The sequence below is a fragment of the Aspergillus heteromorphus genome, assembly GCF_003184545.1.
Source record: "Aspergillus heteromorphus CBS 117.55 chromosome Unknown BO70scaffold_27, whole genome shotgun sequence".
Lineage (NCBI taxonomy): Eukaryota > Fungi > Ascomycota > Eurotiomycetes > Eurotiales > Aspergillaceae > Aspergillus > Aspergillus heteromorphus.
In genome coordinates, this window is record NW_020290432.1 from 439,180 (window position 1) to 452,869 (window position 13,690).

The 13,690-nt window shown below is 55.9% G+C and overlaps 5 protein-coding genes across 5 annotated transcripts; 1 reads left to right on the forward strand and 4 right to left on the reverse strand.

The window, feature by feature from the left end:
- Positions 1-672: 672 nt before the first annotated feature.
- On the reverse strand, positions 673-3,042 carry BO70DRAFT_122435 (putative thiamine pyrophosphate enzyme). The gene is made up of 4 exons (XM_025537967.1): positions 2,719-3,042; positions 2,621-2,663; positions 2,455-2,577; positions 673-2,393 (listed from the first exon to the last, which is right to left on the reverse strand). Coding segments are annotated over exons 1-4 (1,803 nt in total). The 5' UTR covers positions 2,721-3,042; the 3' UTR covers positions 673-758.
- Positions 3,043-3,129: 87 nt separating this feature from the next.
- Positions 3,130-5,920, forward strand: BO70DRAFT_365153 (IQ calmodulin-binding motif protein). Its single transcript, XM_025543994.1, has 4 exons — positions 3,130-3,886; positions 3,949-4,765; positions 4,829-5,356; positions 5,444-5,920. The coding sequence occupies exons 1-4, from the start codon at positions 3,506-3,508 to the stop codon at positions 5,716-5,718; spliced, it is 2,001 nt and encodes a 666-aa protein (XP_025396345.1). The 5' UTR covers positions 3,130-3,505; the 3' UTR covers positions 5,719-5,920.
- Positions 5,921-6,149: 229 nt separating this feature from the next.
- BO70DRAFT_342886 (alpha-ketoacid dehydrogenase kinase family protein) lies at positions 6,150-7,630 on the reverse strand (the record flags this gene model as incomplete). Its single annotated transcript, XM_025541394.1, has 2 exons — positions 6,150-7,371; positions 7,416-7,630. 2 exons carry the CDS (start codon positions 7,628-7,630, stop codon positions 6,150-6,152), a joined length of 1,437 nt encoding a protein of 478 aa, XP_025396346.1.
- Positions 7,631-8,282: 652 nt separating this feature from the next.
- On the reverse strand, positions 8,283-8,732 carry BO70DRAFT_399445 (uncharacterized protein; the record flags this gene model as incomplete). Its single annotated transcript, XM_025546860.1, has 4 exons — positions 8,283-8,370; positions 8,479-8,547; positions 8,621-8,661; positions 8,718-8,732. The coding sequence occupies 4 exons, from the start codon at positions 8,730-8,732 to the stop codon at positions 8,283-8,285; spliced, it is 213 nt and encodes a 70-aa protein (XP_025396347.1).
- A 1,392-nt stretch (positions 8,733-10,124) lies between these two features.
- Positions 10,125-13,445, reverse strand: BO70DRAFT_365156 (potassium transporter 5). Its single transcript, XM_025543995.1, has 4 exons — positions 12,638-13,445; positions 11,816-12,580; positions 11,608-11,754; positions 10,125-11,544 (listed from the first exon to the last, which is right to left on the reverse strand). Exons 1-4 carry the CDS (start codon positions 13,100-13,102, stop codon positions 10,489-10,491), a joined length of 2,433 nt encoding a protein of 810 aa, XP_025396348.1. The 5' UTR covers positions 13,103-13,445; the 3' UTR covers positions 10,125-10,488.
- Positions 13,446-13,690: the final 245 nt, after the last annotated feature.

Below are 13,690 nucleotides of genomic sequence, written 5' to 3' on the forward strand. Positions count from 1 at the left end.
AAGTAAGATAGTAAGCCGTGCGACAGGAATCTGATACAAAGATGTTGGATGGATTAAGATCTGGAGAATCAGAATTTGATGGTCAAGAGAGCTCAGTAGCCGCTTACCTGGGTGGCGTAAGGTACTAGCTTTGTTCATTGGACTCCCACGGTCGTCAGGTAAGAGGTAGTATGGTGATATTGAGATATATTTTTTTTAGAAGATCGAGGTAAGCCCCAGGAGAGATATCCCCTTCAACGATATTGTTGTAAGGGAAATCATTTCGTTGGGATTTACCATATTTGCTGGTCCATTTTAGCTCTCGTTCACCCACAGATCGAACGTAATCACGATGACCAATACCATACACTGGAGTGATTACAACCTAGTATGCATGCCTTCAAATGTTATTTATGCATACTCCTGTCCTACTATGTCAATTTTGGATGACCTATCCAACAAGCTACAAGCCCGTGGTTCTGATTGTGTTCAACTATAGATGCTCAGGTTCATGCTAAAATTCAAAATATAGGGTCGCAGTACAGGCTGACTTGTGAGGCATGAAACCCTAGATAACATCTTTCATATATAATAATGACTAGTTACATTGTCTTCTGCCAGTATGATTGTATGTATGTAGCTCAAGAGGGAGAGGGCTTGGGTAACAGAATTGGAAGATTGTGCAAGAGGATCTTCAGGACCATAATATATTGAATAGTATACTATCTACGCAAGCTAGACAACTAACCGCAGACAGAGAAAAGCCCGTCCAATCACAATCACGCACACTTATCAGCGACATATTTCCCCTCTGTCCCATTCAGCTGCACCTCCAGGACAGCAGTGGTGCCATTCTTGACAGTCTCGATCGCCTGCGGCAGCAGCTCCTGCAGCTCAGCCACGGTAGCAGCCTGGGCCCCCCAGATGACGCCGCCGGACGCGGCCTTGGCAATGCCGGGGTAATCCGGGGTCGGGGCGAAGGAGATGTTCAGTTCCTCGTTTGTGGCACGGGAGCCGTCGCCGTTAGGGTGGACGAGGAGCATGCTGCGTCGTGGGGCGTTCCAGCCCTTGTTGTTCAGCACGATGGTCAGGATGGGGATGTTGTAGCGGCGGGCCACCCAGTAGACGGAGCCCGGGACGGAGAAAAGGTAGGTGCCGTCACCGACGATCTGGCAGACGAATTTGCCTTTGTTGGGGCCGCCGTGCTCGAGGTCTGTGGCCAGCTTGATTCCGAGCGCGCCGCCGCCGGACCAGCCTAGTCCGCCGCCTCCGCAGTTGATCCATGATTTGGGGATCGAGGGGGCGACCTGGTCGGCTACGATGCCCGTGAGGGTGACGGATTCAATGGCCCAGATGGTGTCCTCGGGACAGCTTTGGCGGACTTGGCCCATCATATAAGAGGCGTTGAGGGGGGCGGTGGCGCCGCCGGAGGGAGGAGCGGCCAGGTCGGCGATGGCTTGGCGGGTCTGACGGAAAGACTCTTCGCGCTGTTTGCTGCGAGCGAGATTCTCTGGGGAGGCGATGGTCTGTTGGAGGGAGGCGTTGGCGGCGATGTATGCGTTGAGTTGTTTGAAGACGGTTCCCGATTCAGCCCGGTAGGTGGCGATGCTGGGGATGTAGAAGACGGGGATCTGCTGCTTGAGGGGGTCAATGTCGACATGGATGATCCGGGCTGTGTCGGAGGGCTTGCAGAGCGTGGGGATCCAGGGCACGTCGCAGTCGGCCACCAGGATGAAGTCGGCGGTTTTAACGGCGTCGTGGTTGCCGAAGCGCATTCCCAGATAGGCTGGGTGGTCTCCGGGGAAGCACATGTCACAACCCCCGGTGTCCAGAACCCGGAGGCCCTTGAATGTGTCCGCTAGGGTGACGAGCTCTTTGACACTCTGGGCACTACGGCCAGAGTAGCCTACGATGACCAGGGGCTCTTTGGCGGCCGCCAGCTCGGAGGCGATCAACTCGACGCCCTCCGTAGGCAGCGCGGCCGGAGAGACGGACACCCAGTGGTTCTGGTTGAGGATGTACGGGGTGATCTCCTCCTCCATGACCTCTCGCGCCCCCGCGAGGTAGACGGGGCCCTGGGGGTCACTAGTCGCGAACTGCAGGGCGCGGTTGACCATCTGCTTGATGTTCTTGCCAGAGCGGATTTCCGCGGAATAGCGGCAATACTGCGACACGATCTGCTTCTGGTCGGGCACATCTTGGATCCAATGGATGTACTCGGTGCGGGACCCGCGCATCTCTCCCTCGAGGGTGTAGGGGGAGAGACCGGCGAAGATCAAGACGGGAGCACGGCCACACGACGCGTTGTGGACGGCTGCCCCAAGGCCTTGCGTGCCGACGTCAACGTGGACGATGACACACTGGGGCTTGCCAGTCAACCGCGCGTAACCGTCAGCCATGGACAGCGCCACCATCTGTCAAGTATGCGGGGTCAGTCCCTCTCCTTCAATATTATCCAGGTATCCATAGATTCACCTCGTTGGGGCAGGTCACGATCTTGGGGAACTCGGTGGGCTTTTCCTTCTGACCCTTGACCATGGCTTCGAGGATGGAGGGGTGATCAGACCCCAGGTTGACGAAGACATGGGTGACCCCGGCCTATCCAGTCAGCTTGATCACTCCATGGCCGGTGTATCCTCACCTCCCACAGTGCCTCGAAGAAGGCCATGGATGCAGTGTAGACCCTGGTGGTTTGTCAGGAAATGGCCTCGAGCCAAGGGCCGGTCGGGCTGCACTCACATGGTTGCGGCCGATCAGTAAGATGGGACTACAGAAGTGTCTGGTTGGACAGATAGAGGGGAGAGAGGGCAGCGAGAGCAGCGAGAGCAGCAGGAGTGCTGTTAAGAAACCCAATCTCGGGGGCAAGTCCGAGCCAAGATGAGGAGAAAAGGATCAGGGCAGCTCGTCAACGCCGAGGTTACGGCGAGGCAGCGCATGATTGGAGTGTTCGGCCTGAGGTAAGCAGTTCGTCTGCGAACTGAGTTTCGACGCGAACCAGTGATTGATCCATCGGGATGGAAAAATGGGGTGGATGGGGAAAAGGGGTGGAGGGGCGGTGGTGTGGTGGACGGAGGGAAGTCGAGTTGGAGGGAAATAAAAATATTGAACGCGGGGTATCGATTCCACCCTCAGGCACCATCCAGACTCTCACACACACTCTCTCTCGCAACCTGGCTAGACGCAGCCACCATCAGCCTTACTCGCCATCCATGGCCTGCAGGAGCTTGTTTTGCGAGCCAAGAGGATAGCCGGTGGATCTTCCCGGCACTCGGCCGTTGTCTATCAATCAAACAATATTAATTGTTGATGGAATCGCCATGACGTCGAGGGCCAGGGACCGTTTCGTCATTCCAGCCAGCATCATTGCTTATAATCAACCAAACCACGTAACATAGGAATCTCATGCTAATCAGATTTTGATTCGATCGGCCATAGTGAAAATAGTCTGACCACCACCACCACCACTTCCTCCCCCTCCGCGATACGTCATTGCCAGCCAGTCAGTCATCCAAGATCCACCTTGACGATGGCTATGCCCGAATGGAGGGCCGCCGCCGAATCCACTTGGGGCCCCCCTATTAATACTCTTAATCTCGCCGTTGCCTTCGCCTCGCTGACGCTGACTTCGTTTGTCTTCTGGTATTCCCGCCAGCCGCTGAGTCCCAATCGCGTCCGCTACGCCATGCTGTCCGACACCGTCTACGAGCTCTGTCACGACGACAAGACCGTCACCTCCGAGCTGCTGCGCGATCCCTCGCAGTCCCCTCCCAAGGTCTTCCAGCACCTGTACCATGATCGCAAAGCGACGAAACACGCAGAAACCAAAGAGGAGGACGCTCACGAGCTACAAAGAGTGATCGAGTGTGGCAAGTGGGGAGATTCGCAACCGAGCGAATTGTTCCTGAAGGTCAGCCCCCACCTGCCTCTTCACGGTCGGATAGATCGCTCACCAGTTTCAAAACAATCCAGATCTACCACGATGCGTTGTGCGCGCTGGAAAAGAACCCGATGACGGGAGTCGTGTCGCCGCCGCTGATGGGCAGCACGGGCGTCGTGCCCTTGACCATCATCGCGCCTCTGCCCGATCTCTGCCGCCACATGGCCAACTGCATCGTGCGCGCCGAAAAAGAAGTCTTCCTGGCCACCAACTTCTGGATCCACTCCGACGCTTCGACCCTCGTCACCAACGCCTTCCGCGAGCTGTCGCGTCGCGCCGGCGAGCGCGGCACCAAGGTCATCGTCAAGATGGTCTACGACCGCGGCGACCCCCAGCAGGTCTTTGAGAACCACCTCCCCGTCCCCGAGAAGAAGTACACCAACGACAAGGTCCACCTGCCCTCCCACGAGGAGATCCCGAACATCGACCTGCAGGTCGTCAACTACCACCGCCCCATCTTCGGCACCTTCCACTCCAAGTTCATGGTCATCGACCGCCGCATCGGCCTGCTGCAGAGCAGCAACGTCCAGGACAACGACAACCTGGAGATGATGCAGCACGTCGAGGGCCCCATCGTCGACGGCCTGTACGACACGGCCCTGATCTCGTGGGGCCGCCCGCTGGAGCCCCCGCTGCCCATGCTCTCATCCCCGGCCACCGGCGCCCCCATCCCCTGCCACACCTCCCAGCAGCCCGACTACGACGCCCCGGACCCGGAGCCCCTGCCCGAGCTGACCGTCCAGGACGAGCACTACGACCCGGACATTCGACGAGAGGCCCAGCGCATGAACGGCCTGCTGCAGCCTCGCGAGGGAGAGAGACGGATTGACGCTGTGACGCGTCGACTGAGTATGTCCCCAACCCTCCCCCCGGAATACCACCATTATCGCCAGGACTAACCCAACCCCCCAGACACGACCATCCAAACAGATCACACGGCCGACGCCCCGGAAAGCACACAAGAACTCCTCATGGAGCCCTACCTGGTCCTTCCCCCACACGACCCCTTCCCCATGGCGGTCGTCAACCGCGAACCCTGGGGCGCCCCCAACCACTCCTCCGTCCACACGCCGCAAAACAGCAGCTTCCTCGCGGCGATCAACAACGCCCAGCGCACCATCTTCATCCAGACCCCCAACATGAACGCCGAACCCATCATCCTCGCCCTTATCGACGCCGTCCGGAACCGCGGCGTTACTGTGACTGCCTACCTGTGTCTGGGCTACAACGACGCGGGCGAGCTGCTGCCCTTCCAGAACGGGACCAACGAAATGGTCGCCCACCGCATGTACAAGGCGATGGAGACGGACGAGCAGCGCTCTCGCCTCCGGATCCACAATTACGTCGCGAAGGACCAGACACACCCCATTCATAACAAATTCAAGCGCAGAAGCTGTCATATCAAGTTGATGATTATTGATGAGGCGGTTGCTATTCAAGGTATGTTTACCTCCCGCCGCAAAAAAGAAAAAATAAAAAAAAACCCCCCCAACCTAGCTAAATCTAACAACCAAACCAAAATAATAGGAAACGGCAACCTCGACACCCAATCCTTCTACCACAGCCAAGAAGTCAACTTCCTCCTCGATTCGCCGCTGATCTGCCGCGCCTGGCGCGACGCCATCGACCGCAACCAAAACACGGCGATCTACGGCGCCGTCAGCCCCGAAGACGGCTGCTGGCATGATCCCGAGACCAACGAGCTTCCGCCCGGCTCCATCGGCGTGGACCCGGGTCATTTCAGTTGGGCGAAGGGCGCCGTGGGCGCGGTGCAGAGGGTGAGGGGCGCCGGTGGGTTTTAGATCAACCGTTAGAAGAAGGGGAACAAATAAAGGAAAGAAAGAAAGAAAGAAAAGAGGATGGATGGAGGATGGGAGGGAAATCTCAGTATTGCATATATCTTGCGAAGGGCCATTATTTGATTTGCGCTCGGGCTCGGGCTTGGGCTTGGGCTTGTGGGTTTGTTGATATGATATGATATGATAGCGTGCTTTTTGAGATGAGATGAGATTTTGGAATATATAACTCTTTTGGTTATGGATGTTTTGTGTTTGGTTGGGTCGGTGTCTGGTTTTCTTTCTTATGTATATGTATTTTGAGTGCAAGAGGGGGGATAGGAAGAAGTGAGTGGGAAGAATGGGCCAGACCAGCCAGTCTTATTGATGTAGAACCCCCCCCCCCCACCCCTCTCGCTTCACACTCACTCACTCATCACTCAACCACCACCCACCACCTACTTATCCTTCCCCACTCCCTGCAAGGTCAAATAAACATCCGTCCCCCACCCCCAAAGACTCTGAATGGCAATACTACCGCCAAAATACTCGGCATAGGCCCTACTCAACGGCAACCCATACCCCAGACCGGCAATACTACTCAAATGCCCACCACTCGAGGCAATAGTATTCAGGGCATCCATGCCGCCATTCTCGGCCGCCCCGTCCTCGATATCGGAGAACGTGGTGAAACTATACGACCAGACATTCGGCACGACGTCGGGGGGGATGCCGCCGCCGCGATCTCGGATGCGGATGGTGATACTCTGCGACGACGGCGTCCAGCACTTGATGGACTCGTTTGCGTCGGCCGTGCCCACGACCGTATCCATCTGGAACCCGACATCGGAGTCGGATTGCGGGGTACTGGTGTTGCGCTCGCGGGGCCGCACGGCCGCGGTCACGGGGACGACGTCCGGCGCGGCGGCGATGGTGACTTCGATGGGTTCGCTCTCGTTTCCGTTCTCGATGACAGCCCGGAAGGCGTTCTTGAGCAGCTCCGTGAGGATGTATTCCACGTGCACTGGGACGTGGGCGAAGGATGCGTCGGGCTGTCCGCCGATGTTTACCCGGGGGCGCACCCCGTACTTCAGCTCGCAGATCTCGCCGACGAAGTCTTCGCAGGACCGGACGATGCGCGCGGGTTGGAGTGCGGTGTCGATCACCCCGATGTAGTTTGAGGGCGGCGCGTCCTTGTTGTTGTTATTGTTGTTGTTGTTATTCCGCGAGCGCTGCTCCCCGGCCACGTCGCCCAGCGGATGCGACGCGAAGTGCAGCGCCAGATGCTGCTCCGCGATCAGCCTCGTGCCGATCCGCGCGCGCAGATGTGTGTCCAGGAAGCGGGTTACGTCCGTGGGGTCGATGTAGCGGCGACATTCGAGGAAGCCGCGGGCGAGGATGGGGATGGTGTTTGTGTGGGTGTGTACGAGGTCGGCGAGGACTTCGGCGAACTGGGTCTCTTCCTCGAGGGTGGTGACTTGGCGTTGCTGGTAGGGGAGCAGAGTGGAGAGCGAGTGTAGGTAGTTGTTGTAGATCTTGGAGACGTGCGGGTTCGACACCACGATGAAGGGGAGGTTGCGGAGGGCTTCGATCCGGGAGGCGAGGCGGGCGGGGAGGAGCGAGAGGGTGAAGTTTGCGGACGCGAGCAGCGCATCTTTCGATAGGGGCGGGCGGCCGTGTCTGCAGGGTTAGTGGGGTGGTCTGGAGGGGATCGTGAGGCGTACTTGAGCAGGTCGGCGAGGGTCAATGGGCGGCGTCGACTCGCTGCCAGACGTGCGACTTCATCGTTGGCCCCGTACGCGAAGGGGTGGCGGGTCGTGCTTTGGAGGTGCGGCGGTGTGGACGAGAGGAGGCGTTTGTGTGGGACAGTAGTTGGCACGCGTGTGTATCGAGGTATTGCTCCCCCTCCCCCTGATCGTGTCGGAAGTCCTCGTATCATTATTGCCATGGCTGGTCCTGGCTGGCCGTCCGTCCGTCTTTCGGCGCGAGTGTCGCAGCATCGATGACCTCACTGGCCAGACGTGATCGGTGGGTCACGTGCGGTGGGGTTTGCCAGTTGGCGGGTCATCGGCATTCCTGTGTCTCTAGACGCCCATCCCTCACAGGACGGACTGATCGCGCTCAGACAGCGGGGTTATCTCACGCTAATCGCGGCTCGGCCTGCAGTGAGGCTGCAAATCCTGTTTCGGCTGGTCATACGGTGATAAATGAGGTCATCTGGATCGACTATCGAGAAACTCAAGTAACAAAAGATAAGGGCCGGAAGAAAGTGAGAAAAATTATATGGGGAAGGGGAATAGAATGAGAATTACAAGCACGTCGGTCGAAAGGTATGGTAGTAGGTAAATACTATTGCATAACATCACAAGAACCGCCCCGTTTAGACCAGAAACCGCACAGCAGATCTGGACTCACAAGACCGCCCCTGCTACAGGACTATCGTAATTCGTACATGCGAAACATCGGCATCTTCTAGACGAGAGAAGACGAGACGAGAACAAAGAAGAAAATGCCATCGGAACATCGAAGCCTCCCCGGCGATCAACTATTCATTGTGTTGTGCCGGCCAGTCAGCGACGGCCAGCGCGGATCTACTGGATCGAGACCTCGCCGTCCTGCTCGACGTGGATGTGGTCGGAGGACTCCAGGACGGAGACGTGGTCGGCGGGGTATTCAACACTAGGGGGGGAGAGGGGGTTGTTAGCTGGGATTTCTTGGGTATCGGGGCTGCAGTGAGACGCGGGTGGACGCGGGTGGACGCGGGGCGGCGGGTCAGGCAGGTCTTACGTGAAGCCCTTGATCAGGGTGTATTCGTGCTTGATGGAACCGCCCTGCTCGACGGCCTTGTCCTTGGCCCTGGAGACAAGATCTCAGTCAGAATCATTCGCAGAGGATGGCAGAGGATGGGAGCAGGGGGTGGAGATCTCACTTCTGGAGCTCCTCGGGGGGGGAGTCCTTCTTGAGGGTAACCTAAACCAGCATTAGCTTTGGTCGGGATGCAAAGAGGACGAGGAAGCGTAGCATACGTTGTAGAAAGGCATGTTGATGGGCGTGGTGTGGTGGAAGCGTGGAAGCGTAGGTGTCTGAAGCACGGACGGGTGGAAGTGAAAGTGGCAGGTGGACGTCGTATGTACTACAGAAGAAAAGGGTTGCCAGGGTGGGACGAGGCACAGCTTTATACTCGCGGCGGCTGCTGCTAGGCACCCCCCTCTGCGGGGGTGACTCAATCCCACCGCTGATAAGGCAGTCAACATGATTCTTCTTCTGATGATTCCCTCTAACGCTAGAGGGGAGGGGCTGTGTACTACTACTACTACTGCTGCTGCTGCTTCACGCCTCTCCTCCGTGTGCCGTGACTGACAGCGTCCACTTGCGCCATCACCCCCATTCCCTACCCTTCAGTCGCACTCGGTGTTTACACCCCACCCTGCATGCATCTCGACGGACGGGGCACAGCGGTCGACCGCGGCAATGACGCATGCCCGATGACGCTATCCCGCGAGGGGCAGTCACGTGAAACCTGTCCCTCGCGCCATCTGGAATTGCATCATCGATTGAGGATCTACAGAGTACTCTGACAGAAAAAAAATTTTTTTTTAAAAAAAAACAGGTACATCCATGCACTGGAGAGACTCTATAGCGCTGATAATTTTCTTTTTCAGGAGTCTGGCGGAACGGGATGGAAGATTCATATTCATAACGCAGTCCTCCTTTCTACGGTGTATGGGCACTTTCTTGCGCTTTCGGGCGCTGTGCCTCCCGTATCTCCTCAGTTCGGTGTCCGGTCGCCAGCATTTTGTGCTGTTTCTTGGCATTTCTTGGATGTGCACTGATTCGGGGCGTGATTGGTTGAGAGTGTCTGCCATTGCCGTATCCATGCAACTGAGGAAACAGGAAAGCACTTGTATGTTTGGCAGTAAAGAAGCCCGTATGAGATGTCTGGTCAGTACTTGTTTTATTTTGGTATGTAATATCTCGATGTGATTTTATATGGCTGCTTAGTTGTTGGCTTTGGTGGTTTTGGTGATTAGTGCGGCGAATATCGGTATTATGTATACTATGAAGTATGAATGAGACTGGAGAAGATTAGTGTACTTTTACTATGAAAGGAGTAAAGAAGGACCCAGCAGATAATCAAGGATAAATCAAGAGAACTCATTAAGAGTTAAGAGCAAGATAAGAGAGAATCATAAAAGAATAAATAAATAAAAGAGTTTATAAGATCATCTTTATAAATCCTTGTGTCTGTTTTATTATAAGCCCGTCGGCATAACAGTAAGTCGCACACTTCTGATGCTTCGCAACAGACCTATGAAAGCTGTCGCTGGGTAATGATGCGTTTGGGATCGGACCGATTTGATTTGGTGACTTGCTGGATTGGAGACTATGCACTTCACTTGGACTGAATAGGCCTTGATATAAAGCACTGGATACTAATCTGCGGTCGTATTGCACGGGTGGTCGTGTATTACATACCACTCCTCCTGTGTCCCGATCGAGATTATTAACTTTTGCTGTATTCGATGGGACTTCATTATCTGCCTATGGTGTAGTGTGTTCATTGTGATCCCAAGTATCTGGTAAGATTGAACCAGGGAACACATGCACAGCACCAATACCTATCGCATCCCCTTTGAAAATCACCTTATACTATGCCCCTCAACCCCAGCATTATGTACATAACCGGCCAATCACAATCACAATCACAAGAGAAACAACCAACCAGCCAACCAACCATCAATGCCCTCCTAATCAACTCTCCCATCCCCCGAGTCCTGGCAATCACTCCACCCTCACTTAGATATCCTTCAAAAACCCCACCTCAATCACCCTCTCCGCCTCCAACCCCAACGACGCAATCTTCGCGCGCGTGTTATCCCGAATCCACAGGAAAATCCACAGCACCAGTCCTCGGAAGATATTCGTGCCTTTTCTGATCCTCATTTGTTCTTTGCCTGTGATGTAGAGTACGTTGTGTGCGTACGCCTTCTCGAGGCGGGCTAGCGGGTCGGTGCTTGTTTCTTCGGACACAGAGATGGGTTCGTCTGCAGCTGCGTCGGCATCTGGATTGAGATCCGGATCCCGACTTGATTGAATCTCGCTCGCACTCGCACTCGCACTCGCACTCGCATCTGCGTCGATCTGCTTCGCACCACCTCCCTCTCCACTCCTATGTCCCTGCCCCCTCCCGAACCCCCTCTCAACCAAATACCCCCTAACCTGCTCCGTCACGGTCCTGGCCAAATCCGGCGAAATAATCTCATCATTATACCCATACCTCACGACCAGACGATAACAATTCGGGACGGCGAGCTTCGAAACCGCATAGCGCTCCTCCAACGGCACAGAGGGGACCTCAATCGGCCTGAGATGAAAAAAGATCATGACCTCAAACACGGCCGTCAACTTGAGCACGAACTGGCTGAACACGATGGGGGTGGTTTCGCCCGCCTTGTCGAAGAAGATCCCCACCCCGCGCGTCGTGCTCAGTGGGATGTTGGAGAAGCGGGGCGTGAGACGGACTTTCCCGTCAGGGGCTTGGGCGATGAAGTGCGAGGTGGGATAGCGGTCGGTGGCTTCGGAGAGCCATTGTTGTTCTTTGCCGAAGCGCCACAATAGGAAGATGAGGGCTAGCAGGGTGGCCACCGCCAGGGTGAACCATGCGCCGGTGGGGACCTTTGTGAGTGCGGACGACAGGTATGCGCCGTCCAGGCAGGCGATGGTGAGCCAGGGGAGGAGGACCAGGAAGGGGCTGACGCGCCAGACGAAGATCGCGACCATTGCTACCATGCTGGTGTCGAAGAAGGTTACGAAGATTACGCAGACGCCGTAGGCGTTGCCGAGGGAGGTCGTCTGTTTTTTTTTTTTTTGTTAGTGTTGGGTTGGTAGATTTGTATAGGAGAGGGGGGGACGTACGTTGTTGTAGATGGTGGCGATCAGGATGGTTCCGATCATTAAGATCCAGTTCACGATGGGCACGTACAGCTGCCCGTGGAAGATGTCGGACGTGTGGATCACCTTGATCTGCGGGAAGTATGACAGTTTCATGACTTGTGCTAGCAGCTGGAGGAGTGTTAGATGGCTAACCTGTTAAACAGCTATACAGACTCCAGGCAGCACATACCTGGAATGTCGCGGTGATAATAGCCTGCGAAGCAACAATCGCCGCCAGAATGGCAATTACCAGCGCAGGATAGATCGTCCCGGGCGGCGCCGCCTCATAGAACGGATTCGAGTACGCCTCCGGATGCACACTGATATACGCCGCCTGGCCAATATACGCGAGCAGCAAACAGGGGAAAGTATAGCACAGCCAGCTGATCTGCACGGCCCTCCGACTGAACGCCCCCAAATCAGCAAACAGGGCCTCGACGCCCGTAAACGCAAGCAGGGTGCCACTGAGCATCCTCCACCCCGACTCTCCGTTCCGGATTAGAAAGTGGAATGCCTCTCCCGGGTTGAACGCCACGAACACCCCGGCGTCGTACTTGACCAGGTTGTATATCCCGAACACGGCGTTGAAGCCCAGCCAGATGATAACGATGGGCGCAAACGCGAAAGTGAAGCGCGTGATTCCGAGCGGTTGAATGAGGAAGAGGATCACCAGGATGGCGTCTGTCACGCCGATTATTGTGCTTTTGGAGATGTTGGGCGAGACGACTTCGATGCCTTGGACCGCACCCAGCACGGATTGTGCGGGCGTGAGGAGTCCGTCCGCGAGGACCATTGTCACGGCGAGTACTCCTACAACTTTGAGGAGGCGTTTCGCGAACTTGCTGGTCTCGAGGCTGTGGCGTGCGTAGCGGCTCGTGCGTTCGAGGTCGGTCGAGAGATGTCGCTTCATCTGTACGAGGGAGGCTTCTCGGGGGTCGCGGTGGGTGATGTTCATCTGGAGAGGTCAGGCTGTGCACGATGGAGAGAGATGGATGGAGGGAAACCGGCATACATAGCGGCTGAGAAGGGAATAAGTGCTGAAAGTGCCCCCCTCCCCATCGTTATCCGCGTGAAGGATCACGAAGATGTACTTGACGGTCACCATCATGGTAATGCTCCAGATGATGATGGACAGCACGCCGATCAGGTCCTCACGGGAGGGCGCCTCACTGAACGTGGACGAGTACACATACAGAGGGCTGGTCCCGATGTCGCCGTAGATGACCCCGATTGACTGGTATGCCAGCCAAAGCAGCATCTTCCCGCTGAACACCTGCTTCTGCTTGTAGTCGCCGGGTCGGCGCAGACCGGGGTCATCGTCTTCGTCGATAGTCGTTCTTCTACTAAGACTCCGGTCCAGATGATTGTTCCAGGGGCGGATGTTGTAGACTGGATCGTGGGACTTGAGGGCTTTTTCAGAGACGTCCATGTTGTCGTGTGCGGCTGGGTCCACAGATCCCTCTGTATCTGGGTCCATCTTGGTTTCTCGAAAGCTCATATCTTGCATCACTGGTCTTTGTGTTGAGTAGGTGTCAGATTGCCAGACAAAGAGCAGACAAAGGACAGAAAAGCGCCGCAGACACTAGCTGGAGTGAATAGCTGCAGGCAGCAGTCCGCAGTGGTCAGGTCAGATTCGCCTCCACCATTCACCTCTCACAAACCTCGACCAGGACGACAGAACCCTTCTTATACAAGACGAGCCAGCCTATGAGCCATCCCATTCCTGCTGCCTCAACGCGGGTCCCACGTGTTTGTCCCACCTAGGGAATAGCCAGATTGAAGCCATCTATACGAGCCGTGGGACGCCGTCCAGATGATCGTGCAACTCCTTATCTCTGCAAACTCATCCGATGGGTGTCTATTAGAAAGAAATATAAGATAAGGAACAGACAGAGTGATTATATCCAAGCTGTCTGTTGTGCGAGGGAATTTTCTGGGCCTCATGTGTTGGCCCAGCATCCCGGATGAGGGATTTGTTAGCACCAATGGCCGACTCTGTACGTGATAAGCAGCAAGCATCCCGTCGCACGGGGTGGCAGCTATTCCCTCCGACTTGCTGGGACTT